The sequence below is a fragment of the Peromyscus californicus genome, unplaced genomic scaffold (assembly GCF_007827085.1).
Source record: "Peromyscus californicus insignis strain IS unplaced genomic scaffold, ASM782708v3 Scaffold_7__1_contigs__length_154581171, whole genome shotgun sequence".
Classification (NCBI taxonomy): Eukaryota; Metazoa; Chordata; class Mammalia; order Rodentia; family Cricetidae; genus Peromyscus; species Peromyscus californicus.
Genome location: NW_026294595.1, coordinates 86,994,074 through 87,014,216, shown reverse-complemented (window position 1 = coordinate 87,014,216; position 20,143 = coordinate 86,994,074). Strand labels below are relative to the sequence as shown.

Below are 20,143 nucleotides of genomic sequence, written 5' to 3'. Positions count from 1 at the left end.
AAAGACAAGATCTGAGCCAAATCTTGAAGCATGACAGGCATATGGAAAGCCAGGGTTTCATGATCCAGGCAGGGGTAAGACTACTGGAAAGTTGCTGGTGCACAGAAGGATTCAGACTCCTTTCCATGAGAGGAAAGATTGGAGCACTGGAATAGAAAAACAATAAGTCAAGTAGTACTACAGGAGAACAAAGACGGCGAGAAAGCCCGGACCCTACAGGGTAGGCTGGCCTCACTGAGGAGCTTGGTTTTATTCTGAGTGTAGTGGCTATCAGCCAGAGGAACCAGGAAAGTGACAGGAGGATTTGGGGACAGGCTTGTCAGATAGAGGGGGATTCCAGATTAGATACCCTGAAACCCATGTCCTATCTCTCTCCTCTCTCCTGCTTCCATAGGGCTCCCTTGAGGTTTGAGTGTAAGTTTCCTACTTGCGTTGAGTGAATAATAGGAGGGCAACTGGATTTTGCAATGCTTGTCTTGGCATCTCTCCATAGCAGCAGGTTTGATGTACAGCAAGACACTTTACACCCTGAAATCCTGAAAGAAGCTGAAATGGAGTAGGGGTTGGGGGGTTGGGACACAGACACACACACACACACACACACACACACACACACACACACACACACACACAGGGAATTGTAACCATAAAGAGAAAGGTTCGTCCTGGGCTTGTTTCTCTGAGGAAGTCTTGACTGGTTGCTGTGTTTTGATCTAGGCAGCAGAGATGAAAGTGGGGCATGACGTGGAAGGAAAGGCTGAATCTGAGAAGGCTGAGTAAGTTCCTGGTGGCGTGGGCTACTCTGCTTGCTGCGGTGGATAACGGTGGCTGGTAGCTGCCATTGTGTAACTGTGGTAAATAGAAAACCTGACTTCCATCCATGCAAGCAACAGGTATTCTGCAAGCCCTGGGCATACTTTTTATTTAACCTCAGCTCTATAATACAGTTATTAACTTTATAATTCCAATAGTACATCAGGGTTTCATTGATTGGACAAATCATCAAGCACCCACATTTAGTAACTTCATATAACATTGAGAGTAGACAATTTGTGATGTTTATTGAATAACTACTATATGGCAGGCCTGTACTTAGATCTTTCCAACATCACATTTAATTCCTGCTCGTTTATAGGAATAGGTACCATTGCTAATCCTGAGAAGGCTTACTTAGTAAGGAAAGGACACCATTTTTTAAGGGAGAAAAAAAATGGTTAAGTGTAATTCCCAAACAGCAAACACTCATTATATCCGGTGTACACACTGGCTCATCAAAATGCCCACTACTCATTAAACATAGAGTTTATGCCCAGGCAGTGGGTTCATAAGGGCCAAGCTTGGCCTGCCTTTCTCCTACATGCTGAGTCAGCATCCCACCCCTGCAGCATGGAAGACAGAGAAAAGGAGGACAAAGTCAAGGAGGAGGGACAAGCCGAGTACCTGTGGGCACAAGCACCGGCGAAGAAGACGCGCCGACGTGGTCAGAAGGCTGAGAAGCCTGAAGCCTTCATGGCCAACTTCTTCAAAGGGCTGGAAATCTACCAGACCAAGTTACTGGTGAGCTCTCTGCCCCTTGCTCCTTCCTCCTGGAGGCACTGGCCTGGCAGACCTCAGAGAGCTGGCCACTGGTGTGTGTCGCTTTTCCTTAGACATGCTTCCTCCACTTCCTCATTCCCATTCTTCTCCTCTTTCTGTTTATCTTCCTCTTTCTCTTGTGTTGAAGGAAATAGGGGCTTACTTGGACACCACTCCCAAGCAGATTAATGTGCATTTTCATGGGGACTTAGTTGATCCTGGTCCAAAATTTCAGTAAATCAATCAATTGGGATAAAGAAAAAAGTTTCTTTATGAGTTTATGTTGCCCAACTAGCTACCAAAATATCGTTACTGTAGGTACAAGCAAGCTTCAGTGTATATATAGTATGTATACATTTGTTCTTTTTCTGATCAGTTGCTCCCTGAGGCTCACTTGCTCCTCAACCAGGATTACACTTTAGCCGGCACCATCAGTGAGGCCCCATGCAGGGTCAAATTCTCCCCAGCTGCTGCAGGTCCATCCTCTGAGTGCTGAGTTTTCCAGGGAAGATGGCAGTGAGAATGGTACACTCTGGGAAAGTGGATGGAGGAGGTTCCTAGGGCTGTGATTCAGAAAGGGATAAGAACTCTGGGCCACAGTCTGGCTGCACTGTGTAGGGGAGGGGACTGCTTCTCTCTCTGCTGGCAGCATGTTGAGAGATCTGGTTTATTGGGACATGACCCAAAGTAAGGATCCCTCAGACATTCTCTTAAGCCATTTTTAAATAATCAACATTTCTGGTTCCCCTCAAACAGTTTGTGCCTGTGCTGACAAGGCCAGGGCTTCCTTAGGAGAGTGGGAACTGAGGCACAGATAACCTGCAAACCTCTACCCAGGGCACATCTTTCAGTGTCAGACAGGGAGGTTCTCCTTCCTACCCTTGGCTCTTCTACTTCTGCTCATTCTTTTTTTTTTCCAGCACTACCTGGCCAGGAATTTCTACAACCTGAGGTTCCTTGCTCTGTTTGTAGCCTTCGCTATCAACTTCATCCTGCTTTTTTATAAGGTGATACTTCATTGAGATGTTATTTGCTAAATACACAACAGACTAAGCATGCTCTACGTGGGGGAAAAGCTATAACAAAAACTGTTACTCTTACTTGGAACAAAAATTTAATGTCCAAGGAAATTTCTAAGACACTGACCTCTAAAAAATTGTACAATGTATAGTGACAGGAGGAAGGCCGACAGGAGAAGCAAATTAGGAACCTGTTTCAACTGCTTGGATTCCTATTTGATTTAATCTCCAAATATTGAGCATAGCCCATATGCTCGATGCCATGATAGGAACTATGGGAAATTTTGAAATAAATAATGAATACAGTTCTTTCCTTGAGGACTAGGCTAATCATGGGACCCATCAGTGTTGACACATAGGAGAAACCATCATGAAGGAAGAGTTAGTAAGCGTTAGGAACAGAGGGTCCCTCACCATAATTGAAGACTCTGAACATGGATGAGTATGTCTTACATGTTGCATGTAAATGGCTGTTAGTGAATTAAAGAATGGTCCTAGATGCTTGACATAGTCTGCTTTTTTCTGTTTTTCTGCTGGTTCTTGATTAAAACTAGCAATCCAATTTGTTACAAAACAGTGTTTTCTCTACATCAACCTTCAGTTTGACAAACTACTGACTTTTGTTGACCATAGAAGTTAAGTGGTAGTCTATAGTAAGGTGTGTGTCATTGGTTTAAAACATACAGCAGGCACTTGAATTTACAGGATAAAAGCTTGAGAGGTGTAGAACTGAGAGTCATTTGTAGAAACAGAAGGGGAAGCCATGAATAAGAGGAAGAATGGAGAGTATGGAATGTGTATGAATTGTGCTTGTGCTCCATCTGGACTCTTGCTACCTTCTCCTTCACCATAGGATTACAACACATATAATTAAAAGGCTCATAATTTAATTTTTTTTTACTTTCTTTTCAAGAGATAGGATTTGTCTCTACCTAATTCTTATTTGCAAGTATTAGAAACAACACTGGGGATTCTTAACAGTAAGTTACCTAATTGCCCCATACTCAGCAGGTAACATTGGGTTGGTAACAGTATTAATAACATAAACTCTATAGGAAAAGCCCAGGGATTGAAGCTCCTTCTGATAGTTATAAGTGTGTATCTTGGGCCAGGTCACTGAAGAACCTTTGGAGGAAGAGACGGAGGATGTTGCAAACCTGTGGAACTCCTTCAATGATGATGATGAGGAAGAAGCCATGGTATTCTTTGTTCTTCAGGAGAGCACTGGGTATATGGCACCAACACTGCGTGCCCTGGCCATTGTCCACACCATCATCTCTCTGGTCTGTGTGGTGGGCTATTACTGCCTGAAGGTGAGCATTCTAGCCATCTGCCACTCGAGGTCTTTTCTGGCTTCTGGAGGAAGAAGTGTCATTTTTTTTTAATTTATTTTGCAATACAATTCAGTTCTACATATCAGCCACGGATTCCCTTGTTCTCCCCCCTCCCGTCCCCCTCACCTTCCCCCCAACTCCCCCCCCCATTCCCATCTCCTCCAGGGCAAAGCCTTCCCCACAGACTGAGGTCAACCTGGTAGACTCAGTCCAGGTAGGTCTAGTCCCCTCCTCCCAGGCCGAGCCAAACAATCCTGCATAGGCCCCAGGTTTCAAACAGCCAACTCATGCAATGAGCACAGGACCTGGTCCCACTGCCTGGATGCCTCCCAAACAGATCAAGCCAATCAACTGTCTCACCCATTCGGAGGGCCTGATCCAGTTGGTGACCCCTCAGCCATTGGTTCATAGTTCATGTGTTTCCATTCATTTGGCTATTTGTCCCTGTGCTTTATCCAACCTTGGTCTCAACAATTCTCGCTCATATAAACCCTCCTCATTCTCGCTAATTGGACTCCCAGAGATCCACCCAGGGCCTAGTCATGGATCTCTGCATCCAGATCCCTCAGTAGTTGGATGAGGTTTCTAGCACAACAATTAGGGTGTTTGGCCATCCCATCACCAGAGTAGGTCAGTTCGGGCTGTCTCTCGACCATTGCCAGCAGTCTGTTGTGTGAGTATCTTTGTGGATTTCTGTGGGCCTCTCTAGCACTTTGATTCTTCCTATTCTCATGTGGTCTTCATTTACCAGAAGTGTCATTTTTTAGTCCACCATCTCTTTGTCTTCTAAGGTACTAGAAGAGTAAGGCTGGTGGGACATTACAAGTGCTGCCACTCAGGGGCTGCTTACAACCACAGGATCTCAATCACCAACTTGAGCTTTTAAATGAAGATCTGCAAAGTGAGCTATAGACAATCCTGCTGTAGGGGAAGCACTTCAGGCACCTCTTAGTATCAGAGTCATTAGACTAAGGCACACATGAAATTATCCCTGAGAGCTTCTTGTGATCTTTGAATTGCTGTCAGATTTTTATAAAAAGTACCTTTCCATTAGTTTGTAACCATTTGAGACCCAAGATGGATCTCACTGATGCATTCCTGTTTCAGTTATCTACATAACAAACCACTCCAAAATTTGATGTGAAGAACCAACATTTTCTCTCTCTCAGTCAGTGGACTGACAGGATATACTCAGTCATTCCTCTGCTGCATGTGAAAGGGCTGTGTCTGCAGCCTTTTGGGATCTCAAGTAGGTGAAGATGGAGAGTTCCTGTGTCTGGCGTCTTAGCAGAGGAACAGCTAGGAAGTGGGTCTCAGCTGGAGTAGTGGGAGTCCATCTTCCCTCACTCCATGTAGACATGGAGCATCTCCCTTTGCACATGGTCTGCCCATGTAATCTCTGCAGTAGGGTAGACTTCTTGTATGGATGACTTATAATTTCCCTAAGGATCACAGAAGTGGAAAATGCTAGCCCATCTTAAGAAACAGACCCGGAATTAGCCACATTGTCACTGTCATTTCCACCATCCTCTATTGGTTAAAGCAAGTCACATGATGGCCCAGATTCACAGATGAATTTGGAGGTTTCTCAAGTCATGAACCAGGAAGTGTCACTCACTTGGGCCATCTTTAGACACTACTGTAGGTACATTAATCTTCAATCATTCTGTTTTGTGTTCTGTGTTCACTTCTATTTCTAGACCATGATAGTATAGGTTACTTTTCTTGTTGCTGTAAAAATACTTGTCTTATTTGGATCACAGTTTGAGGGTACAGTCCTTCATGGTGGGGAAGGTACAGCAGTGAGAGATGGTCTAGCTGTGGTAGCAGGAAGGTGAGGCAACCGGTCACATTATATTCAGACAACAGCGAATGCTGGTGATTCACTCACTTTCTCCTTTTTGTTCAGTCCAGGACCCGAACCCCATGGGATAGGGTCACCTACTTTCAGGGTGCATCATCAGTTAAACCTCTCTGGAAGCACCTTCACAGACAGGCCTAAAGGTGTCTCCTTGGGATGCTAAGTCTTGTCAAGTTGACAATCAAGCTTAACTATCACACCAATTTTTATAAATACTTTATTTTCATTACATTTCCCCTTATTTATTATGTAAGCAGTGTCCTCAACTATACACTAAGTTATCTTCTTGGAAAGAATCCAAGAAATGTATTCCTATCTTTGTGTCCCTTTCTTCTCCTGGTGAGACAGCATCATGTGAGAACTCCAGCTTCCCTCCTGGAGAGAACACGTGCTTCCCTGCTGTACTGAGTCTGCCGCTGTAACCATGACAGCGTGGGCTCTGGAGCCAGGCTGTCTAGGTCGAACTCATAACTGTTGTGCCATGTGACCTCCCTAGTGCGTTTCTACAACCCCCCCCAAAAAAAATGAGTATTAGGATAATAACTGACAGTCCAGGAAAATAAATGAGTCCACATGTACAAAGATACCCAGAACATGGGCAACAGTCAATCCAGAAGCATGTTTGCTGTTCTGCTGTTTCTGGATCTGAAATCCAAGAGCTTGCAGGATGAGGTACATTTATATTGGTGACCTGTAGAGGATACGGTGGATTAAAATTCCAAAGATGGCCGGGCGGTGGTGGCGCACGCCTTTAATCCCAGCACTCGGGAGGCAGAGCCAAGCGGATCTCTGTGAGTTCGAGGCCAGCCTGGTCTCCAAAGCGAGTTCCAGGAAAGGCGCAAAGCTACACAGAGAAACCCTGTCTCGAAAAAAAAAAAAAAAAATTTCAAAGATGTACAAATACCTTGAAGGACAAAGCAGAATGTTTGGAGTCCCAGGTATCAGTAGTAGACTACATCTTGGTGATCACATTATTTTATAGAGCCTTCCAGACAGACAGCAGAGTAGCAGCCACTGATTTCCTCATGGTGTGTCATGCCTAATATCAGCCCCTTTGCTACCTTCCTATCATTGGTCTTCAGTGTTGTCTGCTGTTTTCGAGGTGGGAGGGGCAAGAAGTAAGTTTTTACAAATAATTCTTGCCCTTTTGTCTCAGAAATAACAAAGCGTAAGTAGTATGAAGGTAATGACCTTTGACGAAAAATATTAAAAACATAGTTTGGAAACTAAAGTCCCAAAGACGTCACAAAGTAATTAGAGGCATCCTGCATGAATGAGATACCTAGGCTGTGTATAAATGATTGTTATTTATTTATTTGGCTAGAAGAGGTCTAGCTATTCTGACTTCTCATTTCCTGGGATTTCAATGGCATTTTCTGACTTCTCTAAATCTATCCCGTTAGTTGAAGTAATTGGATTGCTCCTTATCCCTGTTTGTGTTGATCTCTGGTTATATTTATATATAACTTGATTGGTTAATGTTCCCAATGCCGGGACAAAACTCCCAATAGAGGCAATTCAGGAGAGGAAGGATTTGTTTTGGCTCTTGGTTTGAGGATTTGGTCCATCATGGTGGGGAAGACGTGGCAGTGCGAACAGCTCCTGCAGTGGCAGAAGTGTAAGGCTCGCTCAGATCCAGTCTCAGGAAGCAGGGAGGAATATTGGTATTCTACTGGCCTCTCTTTTTACCTCTTTTTATCCAGTCCCATGTCCCAGCCCCTCGATGTTTCCACCTGCACTCAGGATAGGCCCTTTCTCCTCAGTTAAACCTCTCTGGAAATGCCCCCAGAGGCAGTGTTTCCCCTATGTCATTCTAAAGTTGATCAGGTTGACAACGAAGACTAGCCATCACAACAGCCATGCTACCAGGTCTAGTCTAAGATGAAGGTGAGTGTATACACCTGTAACCATAGCTCCTGGGAGGATGAAGTAGGAGGACTGCCAGGAATTTGAGACCACACTGAACTACGTGGTGAGTTTCAGACCAGATTGGACTACATAAATGAGATCCTGTCTTTAAAAAAGTTACAGTTATGTACCATGCCCACCCACCAACCTGCTTAATACATGGTTTCAGCTACTTACAGTAAACTGTGGTCCAAAAATTAAGTAAAAGTTCAATAAATAAACAACATATAAATGTTAAATTATATGTTATTTTTAACTATACACAATCCTATTCTGTCCTATTTGGAACATGAATCGCCCCTTTGTCCAATGTGTTCACACAGTATACTCCACCTGCTAGTCACTTAGCCCTCTCAGTTATCACACTGACTGGCCAGATAGCACAGTGCTCATGTTCGAGTAATTCTTACTTTACTTAATAATGGCATCCAAAGTACAAGAGTACTGATACTGGAGAGTTTGCAGTGCCAACGAGAAGACATACAGTGTTCAAGTGACGATGTGACAGTTCTTAGTGAGAGAAGAACAGAAAATCAGATGAGGATGCTGAGATCTACTGTAAGGGCATCTTCTATCCATGACGTTGTGAAGAGGCAAAAAGAAATATGAGCTGGTTTTACTGTCACACCTCAGTCTGCAAAAGTCAAGGCCATGGTGTGTAATGGGCAGTGAAGATGGAAAAGGCCATCAAATTCATGCATGTCTAAGAGAAAGCATAGTGCATACAAGTTTGGTTCTATCCATGTTTTCCGGGACTCCCCGGGTGTTTTGGAATGTGTCTCCCACAAATAAGCAGGTCTATTGTGTAAGAGAGTGACTGGAAGGAACAGCAGAAAGAAGCAAGTTTGCTGGAAAGAAGAAAACATCAGTATACTGTAACAAGTGTGCACAGAAGCCTCTGAACTGTATCACTGTAACTATCAAAACACATTGTGTCCACTAATCTTTAGGCCATGACATGGCTATGACCCTCCCTACTAGTGACTGTTGGGAAACTGCCACACATTCCCGGGTTGACCAATCTTCTAGAATAGTTCATTGTCCTTTCTATTTCTTGGTTCAGTTCTAAGCCTGGCAGTCCTAGTGGACAATTCCCATTCAGGCTTGGAACTAAACATGGCCTTTTAGGACTCATGCATGGCTTACTGTTGTCAACTGTTTAACCTTAGAGAGTGACTCAGACCAGGCGAACTTTTGGAAGGGTAGGTGTAGTAGCCAAGGAGTGAGATTTACTTAGTATTGGCCATAAAACTAGTTACCTTAAAAATCCCAGTGTAGGGCTTAGAGACAAGGCTCAATGGTTAAGACCACTTGATGCTTTTCCAGAGGACCTGGGTTTGAGTCCCAGCACCCACATGGCAGCTCACAACCACCTGTTTCTCTAGTTTTAGGGCATCTGATGTTCTCTTCTGACCTCCTTGGGCACTAGGCATGCAAATGGTGCCTATATATATATAGGCATTAAATCCCAGTATAAAGGGTTACTGCCACTACACAGGAAGGTTGATTTGTGACAGGTTCTGGGAGAAGGTACATTAGGCACAGACCTCTAGGTTATGAGTGTCTTCTCCTTTGTAGGTGCCTCTGGTGGTATTCAAAAGGGAGAAAGAAATTGCCAGGAAGCTGGAGTTTGATGGCCTTTATATCACTGAACAGCCATCTGAAGATGACATCAAGGGGCAATGGGACCGCTTGGTGATCAACACGCCGTAAGTGCCCTTCATTCCAATCCTACAGAAGCAAGTGTCTGTGTTATCACCATGAGCAAATGACACGCTCTAATACCAGTACATTTACAGCTATGAAAGTTGTAAGATAAATTACTTACCTGAGACACTGAGAAGAATGCACTGCAGCTTTCCAAGGAGGAGATGGGCCAAGCCATGCATTTGTGAGCAGGGAAATCCATAAACAAGTAGAACAACAGTTGTCAAAGCTGGTTTTGTTTTTTCACAGCAAGGGCATCATGGGATAGGGCAGTTCTGACAATAGTGTCATTACTCACTTAACCACATACCATGCATAGATGCCTTTTCTCTTAAAATTTAATTATAAACTCAAATTTAAATGACACATAATGGAATATTTAATTACTTTACAGAACGTGTTATAATTCAACACATGTATATTATCTAGTGTGTATTATCAAATCAGGGTAATCAGCATTTCTGTATACTAAAATGTTATCACTTCTGGTCCTGGGAACCTTTATATTTTCTCTAGTTATTTTGAATTGATGATTAGTTGTTGTAGGCTCTATTTGACCTATTTTGCTACATAGAATTACTGGGTCTTGGTGCCTATTATCCACTCTTAGTTTTCCCGTTTTTATATTGCTAGGTACACACAAGAACCTATAAAATATGCACATTTATTTTAATAGAGAGTAACAAACCACAGAGATTAAAGCTAGAACATTGTTGCTAGCCTGAAAGCCCTGTTATCCTCACAGTCATGTTCCCACAACCCCAGCTAACATATTCCGGAATATCCATTAGTGGTTAATGATATTGATCCGTAAGTAGTTATTAGTGCTATTACTTATGGAGTCATTATCTTGCTTTAACTTACATTTTAACCAGTTCCTTGTGCCTAAACACATTACTTCACTTTAAATATTCTGAACTCTATGTATAAGGGATTGTCGTATTACATGTTATACAGGTAGAGAATCTTTTATTCATCATTATGTGTTGTTTCTGATCCTTGGTGAACTCACCTATGTTGACAAGTTGTTCTCAAAACTGTAATGTTTTCCAAGTAAGCGTATTTACAAGCAAGACTTGGTGCATTTTCCTGACAGTAGATATTTCAGCTGATTCCAGTCCCCACTCTTACAATCAGCACTACCATAAAATCCCTGTGTCTGTACGCATGTGAAAGAGCTCTTCCCTCTGAAGGGACTTGGCTCAAGAGTAAGGTATGGGAAATGCTTGGTCCAGTATCATTATAAACTGCTAGTCAGAGACTTTCTACTTCTCTACCTGTTTGCCAGCACTTGTTAGTGTCAAGTAATTTTGGTGGTCTGGCAGGAGTATAATCTCATTGTACATTCTCCAGTTACTAAAGAGGCTAAGGATTTAAGCATATTCTTTACGAATTTTCTTTTGCAGGTCTGTTCTCTAGGCCTTAAAGAAAAATAACCAAGTAAAAATGTATGTTCTACCTTCAAGGAACTTCTTGATCTTAACCCCAGTAAGGGGTGGGGGGACAAGACACTCAGAATACTGAGACCAAGATAAGATCATGTCCATGAAACAGTCTTAGACATGGCCCTTTAGCATTTATTGTGGAATATTCTACTTGGAACAAAATAGGACCAAGAAATCAAGATATATGCTGGAGAACATTTGTATACAACAGGGAAGAAAGCTGGTCAAGGTGACCCACATGTATAATCCCAGTACTTAGAAGCAGAGAGGAAGATCACTTTAAGGTGGAACCTAGCTTTGTCTGTGTGGTGAGTTCTATGTCAGCCAGGGCTACATAATAAAAACCTACCTAAAAAAAAGACAAGAATAAAGTAGGGAATGGGGGTTATCAAGAAGGTAGAGAAAAGATGGCTTGATTTTTATTCTTGTATGTGATACATAAAAAAATCAAGTAGCAATACACACAGAAGAGGGTAAAAATAATTTTTATCTTACAAATATATCTATTGGCAGTTTATTCCATAATACCAGCATTTGTTTTTAATTGGCAATTAGATGATTAAGATGAATAAACAATTTTAACAGCAACCAAAACAAATCTGTGAGAATATATTTACCCTCAAGACTGCCATCCTTTTAGAAGAGGAAGGTCTTAACTTTCTTATCATGAATTAGTGGTCTTTGTAGAATCGGAGACTGTGGTGTGACTCAAACTCACACAGAATGACTCAGATAGAGGAAAACAAAGTAAGAATGCACATAGCAAGGGTTAGTTCTGCTCCAATGGCAGCCCTCTGGGAAACCCTTTCAGGAAGGGTCCGCTCATTCTGGCTAGAAGCCACATATTTTATATATTTTTGCTAACATTCCCAAGGATGGCAGTTTTTTGTTTGGCTTTTTGTTTGTTTGTTTGTTTAATGAGAAGAAAAACTTGGAATGGAACTAGAGAAATTCCAGGCAGAGGCACATATTATCTCTGAGGAGGCGGGGATGTCATAGACCCCTCTCTTCTAGAGGTGGCATCTTGTTCTAAGTCCTGGAAGGAAGTGGGTACCACAGGAGTAGAGGATCCTGGGGTCAATAAAAACCCTGTCTAAATTAACCTGTTACTTCTGGTTGGGAAATGAATATAAGAGAGCTTGTCTATGTATCCCAGCACATCCCACACCATTCCATCTCCCCAGTCACTGACGGTCACAGAATGGGAAGCATACACTTCCTTCTGGTTTTGGTTTCTAGTGTATACTGGGATCCAGGTAGATGGGCCAAGAAACAGCTGGATTTGTGCCCCTGAAGGAACAGCAGAGGGTGATAACAGGAGGCCCACTGGGCCTGTGGTAATGAGACTTGTCCAGGAACATGACACCAGGGGAATGGGGAAGGGAGTGTGCAAGGCAGGATTGGTTTTCAAAACAAAACCCAACAACATATGTTTCTTGCTAGTGTGTCATCGTGATTCCTTGTTCTTAACCATAATTTTGAGACAGAAACTGCAGAGTGGCTTTCCAAGTGCCTCCAAGTTGATAAACAGCAGTAGACCTGTAAGGCAGGAGCCCTGGGATCACTCTGAACATCAATCACTGCTCACAGTGAGCAGGACAGAAATCAAGAGCTCACACATCCAGACATTCAAACTGGAAGGTTTCTTGATGTGTTTGCCCTGAAGTTAATAATTAAGAACCTGTCCTTTTCATCTTCATTTCAGATCTTTTCCCAATAACTACTGGGACAAGTTTGTGAAGAGAAAGGTATGCCTTGTCTGGGGGTAGGGGTGCGAGTTGTGAGCTGTTTTCACTCTTCACATACTAACCTGAGTAAAGGTGATGTCAGGCTTAAGATGGTGTCTTAAGATGGAGAATCAGTTGCGGAGGGTTTGCATAGACGGGCTTCCTGCTTTGCTCTCTTACTCATCTGCCTTCAGCACAACCCAGGCTGCTTTCTCCACATTAGGCTTTCCTCTCTCTCCAAAGAGACACTTACCTTAAAAGAAGTTCTCACTTACTTGCCGTTATTTCTTTAGTTTTCTCTAGGGGTAACTTTTCCTTTTCTGGCCAGTTTTGAATGGTATCTTGTTTAACCCTTTGAAAAAGCTCAGAGCATAGCAAAACTCCCAAAAACCTCAGAGCAAGAGAAAAGTTGGGTGGTGGTGTATAGCCACAGCTCACCCTGTCGTTTCTCTGCTTTAGGTGATCAACAAGTATGGAGATCTCTACGGAGCGGAGCGCATTGCTGAACTCCTGGGTTTGGACAAAAATGCCCTGGACTTTAGCCCAGTAGAAGAGACCAAAGCAGAGGCAGCATCTCTGGTGTCATGGTACAGATCTGAGGAGTTCAAGTCCAAGTGGCTAAGATAAATTCTTGTTTTCCATTCCTCTCCAGTGAGCTAGAGGGGAAAATATCAAATTCTTATGCTCCAAAGAGCCCAAAGACTATGGTTTCCAGGTGCATGGATCAAACCATTCTTTGTCTTATGGCCAGTCAATTCTTATGCCCCAAAGAGTCCAAAGACTAAGGTTTCCAGGTGCATGGTTCAAACCATTCTTTGTCTCTGAGAAATCTATATAACTTGAAAAAAAGTTGAAGCTGTGTTTCTGTTTTTAACCCTAAGAAATTATCCCCTTTACTAAGCATTTAACTAACACTGACATTTATAAGTTATGAAATTATTGTCCCTCTTTAGGCTAAGTTCCATCGACATGAAGTACCATATTTGGAAGCTGGGGGTGGTTTTCACTGACAACGTAAGTATAGTACCAGAAAAAAACAAGCTCTTGTGTCGCAAGTCTGGGGATCTTGTTGGATGCCACAGGGAATAAGCAAACCCTAAGTTTCTCAGGCAGTCTCCCTGGGTAATCATGGGTCAGGAGCCTGAGAGGTGCTAGGGAAAACTCTGCCTTGTGCAAATAGTATAACATGAATGGGGCTCCTTTGTAAGATCTTGGGACAACTTACAGCACCCCAGTATCTATGCCCCTTTTCTTCATGTTGTTCCTCAAAATGAGGGGAATATAGTTTAACGAGCCCATTGTATCATGAATGCCTGAAAATTTGCCAACTTTCTCTCATTTCCATAGTCCTTTCTCTACCTTGCCTGGTATACAACCATGTCTGTCCTGGGCCACTACAACAACTTCTTCTTTGCTGCTCATCTGTTGGATATTGCGATGGGCTTTAAGACCTTGAGGACAATCCTTTCATCTGTAACTCACAATGGCAAACAGGTACTGGGTTTATACTTATTTGGAACAGAATGTATAGAAAAGAAAAAAAAGTAGTATGCTGGTATATGTCAGAAAGGAATTTATCATAGTATGTAATGCTCCTTTCTTGGCCAAATACTTGAACTACTAGCAATTTGTTTTGTTTTGTTTTTTAAATAATATCCAACTGATGATGGAACATTGAAGTTAGAATCAACTAGGAGAATAAGGATGGGCTGAGCAGAATAATGAACTTATCAGAATTACTTTGGATACCTTTTATGGACCTACCTCTTCCTCCATGGCTCTTATTTAACCCCTGGGAGATATAGATAGATAGATAGATAGATAGATAGATAGATAATAGGGACACATGTCAGAAGTGCCTGATCTATCTAATAATCAATAAGTTAATAGGTATACTTTTAATATACATTTATATATATTATGCATACATACATAATGTGCACACCTACATGGCTAAACAAAGAATTGACTTTGACCATAAGTAAAAGACTAGATACAACGAGTATGGTCATATTAAAAGCCTCTAATGGATTCTCCTTATTTGCCAATTCAAACTGCTCAGCATTTTCTTGTTAAGTATGTATGAGATATACTCCATCATATTTCTAAACTTTTGTATGGGGCAGGGCAACAAGACAGTTAAAATATGCCGAACTTATGCCATGTTTCAGGTACTGAGTCTCACCTTACAAGGTAGATGCTAATCTCAAAAGAATTCAGGCTAAGAGGTTGTGTGGCCCCTAAGACTACACAGCTGGTATGTGGCAGAGCTTAGGTCAACAATCCCTTTGCTTTCCTTTGGTAAGAGGACCAGTTCTCCCTCTCCTCTAAAGCACTTTCTAGGAGCTCTGTTCCTCAAGATCTGAGGAATTTCATCCCTCAGGAAGCCAGAAATACATCAGTTTGGGTGCTTACCTTAGCATTTGTGCTACTTCCTTTTGTACAGCTCCTCAAAAGCAAAAGATCTACACTGTTTATCTTCCAATATCTAGTCCCTGCTGGAATGGGCCACAGAAGCAGGTCCTTGGACTCCTCATTCATGCTGCTGAATCCCTGGCCTCCTTATATAGCATGGAAGTAAACATGTCCTGTGACACCATCTTGGGCCTAAGCAGACTCCTTGGCTCAACCATTGTAATATTTATAATAACTTCAAAGCTGTGGTGATTATGCAGATTATGGCTGTGATATAATATAGCTGAGGGATAGCTACCAGTCTGAGGAAACTTCAGATTTTCTCAGTTGCAGCTTTAGAAAACAAGTAGCTCTATAAACACAAGAGAACCCTCTCACAGCACCTTCGCTTAGATTCACAGGTACATTTGCCCTTCGCCTGTGTACAAAACCATACTCCAGGCATTAGTGTGGTGGAGATGCCTTAACAAATTACTAGATTGATGACTTAACTGATGGAAATCAATAACTTCAGGCTCTTGAGACTGGAAGTGGAATATGAAAGTGTTAACTGGGTTGGTCTCCTCTGAGGTTTCTCTCCTTGCTTTGTGCACAGTGATGCTTTGGTGCCATTACACACAACTGTCCCTCTGGGTGCATATGTTTTAAGTCATCGGGCTCTTAATCTCCTTTTATAATGACATGAATGAGATTGGACTGGGGACTACCCACACAGCCTCCTTTATAACTTGACTTCTAAACACTGTCCCCAAATAGTCACAGCCTGATGTACTTACTAGTGGTTAGGACGCCACACATAAACCACAGGGAGGATACAGTTCGGCCCTGAACACTTCACCTATGAACTCCTTTCTCCTGATAAGCCTGGTCAGCCTGTTCTCCACCAGTAGTCAAAGCACATCTCTGTCTTCCTTACTACTGGGGACCCCATGAGCCTTTCAGGGTTGAAATTCCACTCCTTTATATCTGTTTCCTCATCAATAGCTGGTTCTCACTGTTGGCCTCCTGGCTGTAGTCGTTTACCTCTATACTGTGGTGGCTTTCAACTTCTTCCGCAAGTTCTATAACAAAAGTGAAGATGACGACGAGCCGGATATGAAGTGTGACGACATGATGACAGTGAGTACCCATCAGCCATGGTCACAAGGCCTCATTGGAAGAGATGAGCCACAGGCGTGGTTGGCAAAACAAACAGCTGTGGCATTTGAGCAGAAGAGACTAGGTGTCATCTGTCCTGGGGAAATGGAGGTGATGGTAATGGGTGTCATCACACCATGGAAGACAAGGGGTACCAGTATTTCTCTCACTTTGGGATGAGGATTAGGCAAGCTGTGAGTGAGCACATCTAAATTTCATGGCAGTAAATCTTTGGTTTTCATCTCTGAAAACTGGGAGTGAAGTTCTAAGGATCAGACCCTTAGTTCAGCCATCCACTGAGCTTCTTTCAAAATAGCTACCAAAGGCTAAAGAGCCTGGCACAGCTGGGGTAACACACACATGGAGGTGGCAGTAGCATCTTCTAGGGTTCATCACAATCTAATTTCAGGGAAAGACATGCTAGGTAAAGGTCTGTGAGCATTTCTCTATAAAAGGTAATGCTTATTGGCTAAAACTCCCCTTATGCTATCTTGGGACAAGGACTCTCACAGGACAGCAATGCCCATCATTAGATCACCAATGTAACCAGTACCTGGCTTCAGGCGGCTCCTTGCTCTGGACTTGCCTTTTCTCTGCGAGCCTAAGCCCTCTGGTGAGGTAAAGGATAAGGGTGCCCGGCTAAATGAAGCAGTGCTCAGATGAGTAGAAACACGTGCCAAACAAAGTCGATTGCAGGTTGAGTGTGTTGAATGGTCCTTATCCAAATTCTTGGGACCATAACTGCTTCAGATTGGGGGATATCTGCATATATGCTATGCCTTAAAAAGTGGGGCCAAAAATCTAAACATGAAATTCATCAGCTCCCTCTGTATTTTAAATCCAGAGTCTGAGAGGAATTGTACACAGTGTCTTTAGAATGCTTGTATTTTGACATGACATGAGGTCAGGTGTTGAGTTTTTTGACCTGAGGAGGTGTCATGACAGCATTTGACCAGTTTTATCTTTAAAAGCATTCTGATTTCAGGTTAGGGATGCTCAACCTATATTTAAGATTCTACAGAAATCCTTGACAAATATACAGGTGATAAAGAAGCAGAAAGAGTCTAAAATCCAGGCTGGCACTCTTGAAATTCAGTAAGACAAAATCGATAGCTGGCATATGTCATACCATCAGACCTTAACAACCTTTATATGCATCACAATTCAAAGTAGGTTTTCAAAAATGTAAGAATCTTTTGATCCTGGTAGACAGCAAGCTAGGTGCAGTGGACAGCAGAGGCCAGCATCACTGAAGAAAGTCCCTGCTCCCAGTTCAGGATTGTCATGGTTAAGTCTGTAGTGTGAAATGAGCATGCTCCTAGAGAGCCATGTACCTTTCACCTAAAGTGCCACCCCCATCTTCCCTAGTGCTACCTCTTCCACATGTATGTGGGAGTGAGAGCGGGTGGCGGCATTGGTGATGAAATTGAAGACCCCGCCGGTGACCCTTACGAAATGTATCGCATCGTCTTTGACATTACCTTCTTCTTCTTCGTCATTGTCATCCTGCTGGCCATCATTCAAGGTAGGGTTGTCAACTACAGTACGCAGGACCTGGATTAAATAAATCTAGTTTTGCTTTTCTACATCCATCAAGTGATGGTTTTATAAAGAAGTTTTTTTCCTAATTCATCTAACTTGTCAATTTAACAACTCATTGAGCACTTATTGTCTGTGAAGCCTTGTACATATAGAGCCAAAGAGCCACCCAGACAATTCCAAGAAACTTGAGAACATGCACAGAGTACTCCTCACTCTAAATTACGTCTTCATCCCTTCTGCTTCCTAGATGTCTCCTGTGGCTTGCTTTACCTGTCTTTGTTCTCCCATACAGAGATGTGGGGAAGCAGGAGAGAAACAAGCTATAAAAATATGACATGGCTTACTGTTTTTTAGAGTCGATAGGAAAGTACTGATATTTTAGTCAACAGCTTGCTAGGAACTGAAGAAGGAAAGATGATGAATTTCGTTTGAGTCATGCTGAAATGTGGTACTGATATTTAAGTGTTGAGGGCTCAGAAGCAAATGAGGGAAGACACTGATCAAAGACAAAGAACACACTGATCGATATCTGAGGGATCAGGAGAAGGCGGCGTTAAGGGAAGTAGTTGTCAGTGCTGAAGCACAGGAAGAGAAGTAATGAAAACTGATTAGCCAGGACCAAGTGCTTGGAAACACAGCTCTTTCTCCCTTTAATTTTGCTATAATTGACCAGCTCAGCTTGATAATTCACTTTTTTGACAAATCAAAATGGCCTCTGCCACTTCTCCCCAAGACCATGGTGCAAGTGAAGGTATTTGTATTTAAATACAAATCTTTTGTATTTAAAAACCCAGGTCTGATTATTGACGCTTTTGGAGAGCTGAGAGACCAGCAGGAACAAGTACGTGAAGACATGGAGGTACTGTTCTTTCTACGTATTTCAACCCCACACAGGTTCCTCAAACCACAGACTGGGCTATTAATTAGGGTCGTCCCTAAGCAAAACTACTAAAAGGTTTGCTTCCCGTGCCTGTTGTCACACTTCCTCTGCACCAGTCTACCAGCCCTGGGCACTAATGCCCTGTGTGCTATAACCTCCCATGCCTGACACACTGCTGCCTCCTGTCTCATAACCGGAGGGAACAGCACCTTCAGCTAGGAAGGTGGGACTGTAAGTAAATGCCTGATAGCCAAGGCATTAAACAGGAAAGCAGCTTTCCATGTCCCCAATTCAAATGGCTGTCAGCGTTTTTCCTCTCTGTTGCTATGCATACTAATGCCTTTTCTATTTTTGTTGCTGTTGTTGTTTGATTTCATAGACCAAATGCTTCATCTGTGGCATTGGCAATGACTACTTTGATACAACCCCTCACGGTTTTGAAACACATACGCTGCAAGAGCACAACTTAGCCAATTACCTGTAAGTATCTTGGTTAAGGATGTCGTCTTTAGGGCAAACCAAAACAACTCTGTCTCAAAGTTTAGTCTGCTCGTGTTGTTTCTCCCTTTCTGTTTGAAGAGGTAGCCATGATCAGTAAAGGCGCCTGTATGAGCCAGAGTCATTCTCTCTGCTCTTCGTTGGAAACAATTGTGAACTCGTCCACACCTAGGCAGCCCAACTCATGTCTAGGCCCCATTCCTCTCAATAGCACGTATCTCCAGCAATTCTCTTTACATCCTTAGGAATGTCCACTTTTACCTCCAGCTATTGTCCAGGCTTACTGCCCCCACCTTTTCCCTTTCTGTTCTCTGTGAATGCCTTACTAAAAGGCCGCCTTTCCCCACCATATCACAAGATTATGTTGTATCAAGTAGGTGCAGTCAGATTCATGCTGATGACCAGTTTTTAGACATTCTGTCTGCTCTGCAGCTTCCATTAAATTCTGTGAAAGTAGGATATTCTGGGGAATGTTTAATGTTAGCAATGCAAATAATAAAAATATTTCACTTTTCCTAGGGTAAAGCATTTACTCAAGTTATTGGAACCTATTCAGTACCACTTATAGGGTATATTAATTATATGACCTGATTATTCAGACTCCAGAAAGTGTGATTCTCAAGGGGAAAGTGATCTACTTGTTCTTCCTGCATTTCGTTCATATCTCACTCTTTGGGATAAAACAGGCCAAAGCTAGTGTTGAGTTTCTTTTTAAATAACCACCATCCTTTCCCTAGTATCATGAGTATTTACCATGGTCATTTCTCATTAAGAGGGCTCTCAGTCAAGATACAGAAGTTAGCCCACAGCCCTGTGGCAGGCAGCACCAGGGAATGATAGACTAGAAGATGTTAGATATCTGGGTTGGGATTCCCTTTCATGATACCCTGGAACACTCTATATGGTGATCTGCCAGCTAAATAAATGTGCCAGGAAGAGAAGAATGTTTCACCGGCCCAGGGCTTCAGTATGATAGAAATATGAAATTCTCTATCTTGGGAGAGAGAAAGGAAGAAGCCGTCATAGTTAGAGCCGTTTCTGTGTGCCAGGACATAAGATAAAAATAGTACTGCCCTGTAAGACTCAAGGTTTGGG

General features: G+C 42.6%; 1 protein-coding gene across 4 annotated transcripts in view; it reads left to right on the top strand.

The window, feature by feature from the left end:
- Ryr3 (ryanodine receptor 3) overlaps positions 1-20,143 on the top strand; it is a 521,392-nt gene that overhangs the window by 498,429 nt on the left and 2,820 nt on the right. For all 4 annotated transcript variants that reach the window (XM_052725780.1, XM_052725779.1, XM_052725782.1 and 1 more), the window contains 13 exons: positions 718-776; positions 1,386-1,557; positions 2,496-2,582; positions 3,707-3,907; positions 9,276-9,406; positions 12,555-12,597; positions 13,036-13,163; positions 13,530-13,590; positions 13,924-14,070; positions 15,976-16,110; positions 17,497-17,653; positions 18,465-18,529; positions 18,930-19,030. In XM_052725780.1, coding sequence (XP_052581740.1) covers positions 718-776; positions 1,386-1,557; positions 2,496-2,582; positions 3,707-3,907; positions 9,276-9,406; positions 12,555-12,597; positions 13,036-13,163; positions 13,530-13,590; positions 13,924-14,070; positions 15,976-16,110; positions 17,497-17,653; positions 18,465-18,529; positions 18,930-19,030 — 1,487 coding nt within the window. The remainder of the gene's footprint in view (positions 1-717; positions 777-1,385; positions 1,558-2,495; positions 2,583-3,706; positions 3,908-9,275; positions 9,407-12,554; positions 12,598-13,035; positions 13,164-13,529; positions 13,591-13,923; positions 14,071-15,975; positions 16,111-17,496; positions 17,654-18,464; positions 18,530-18,929; positions 19,031-20,143) is intronic.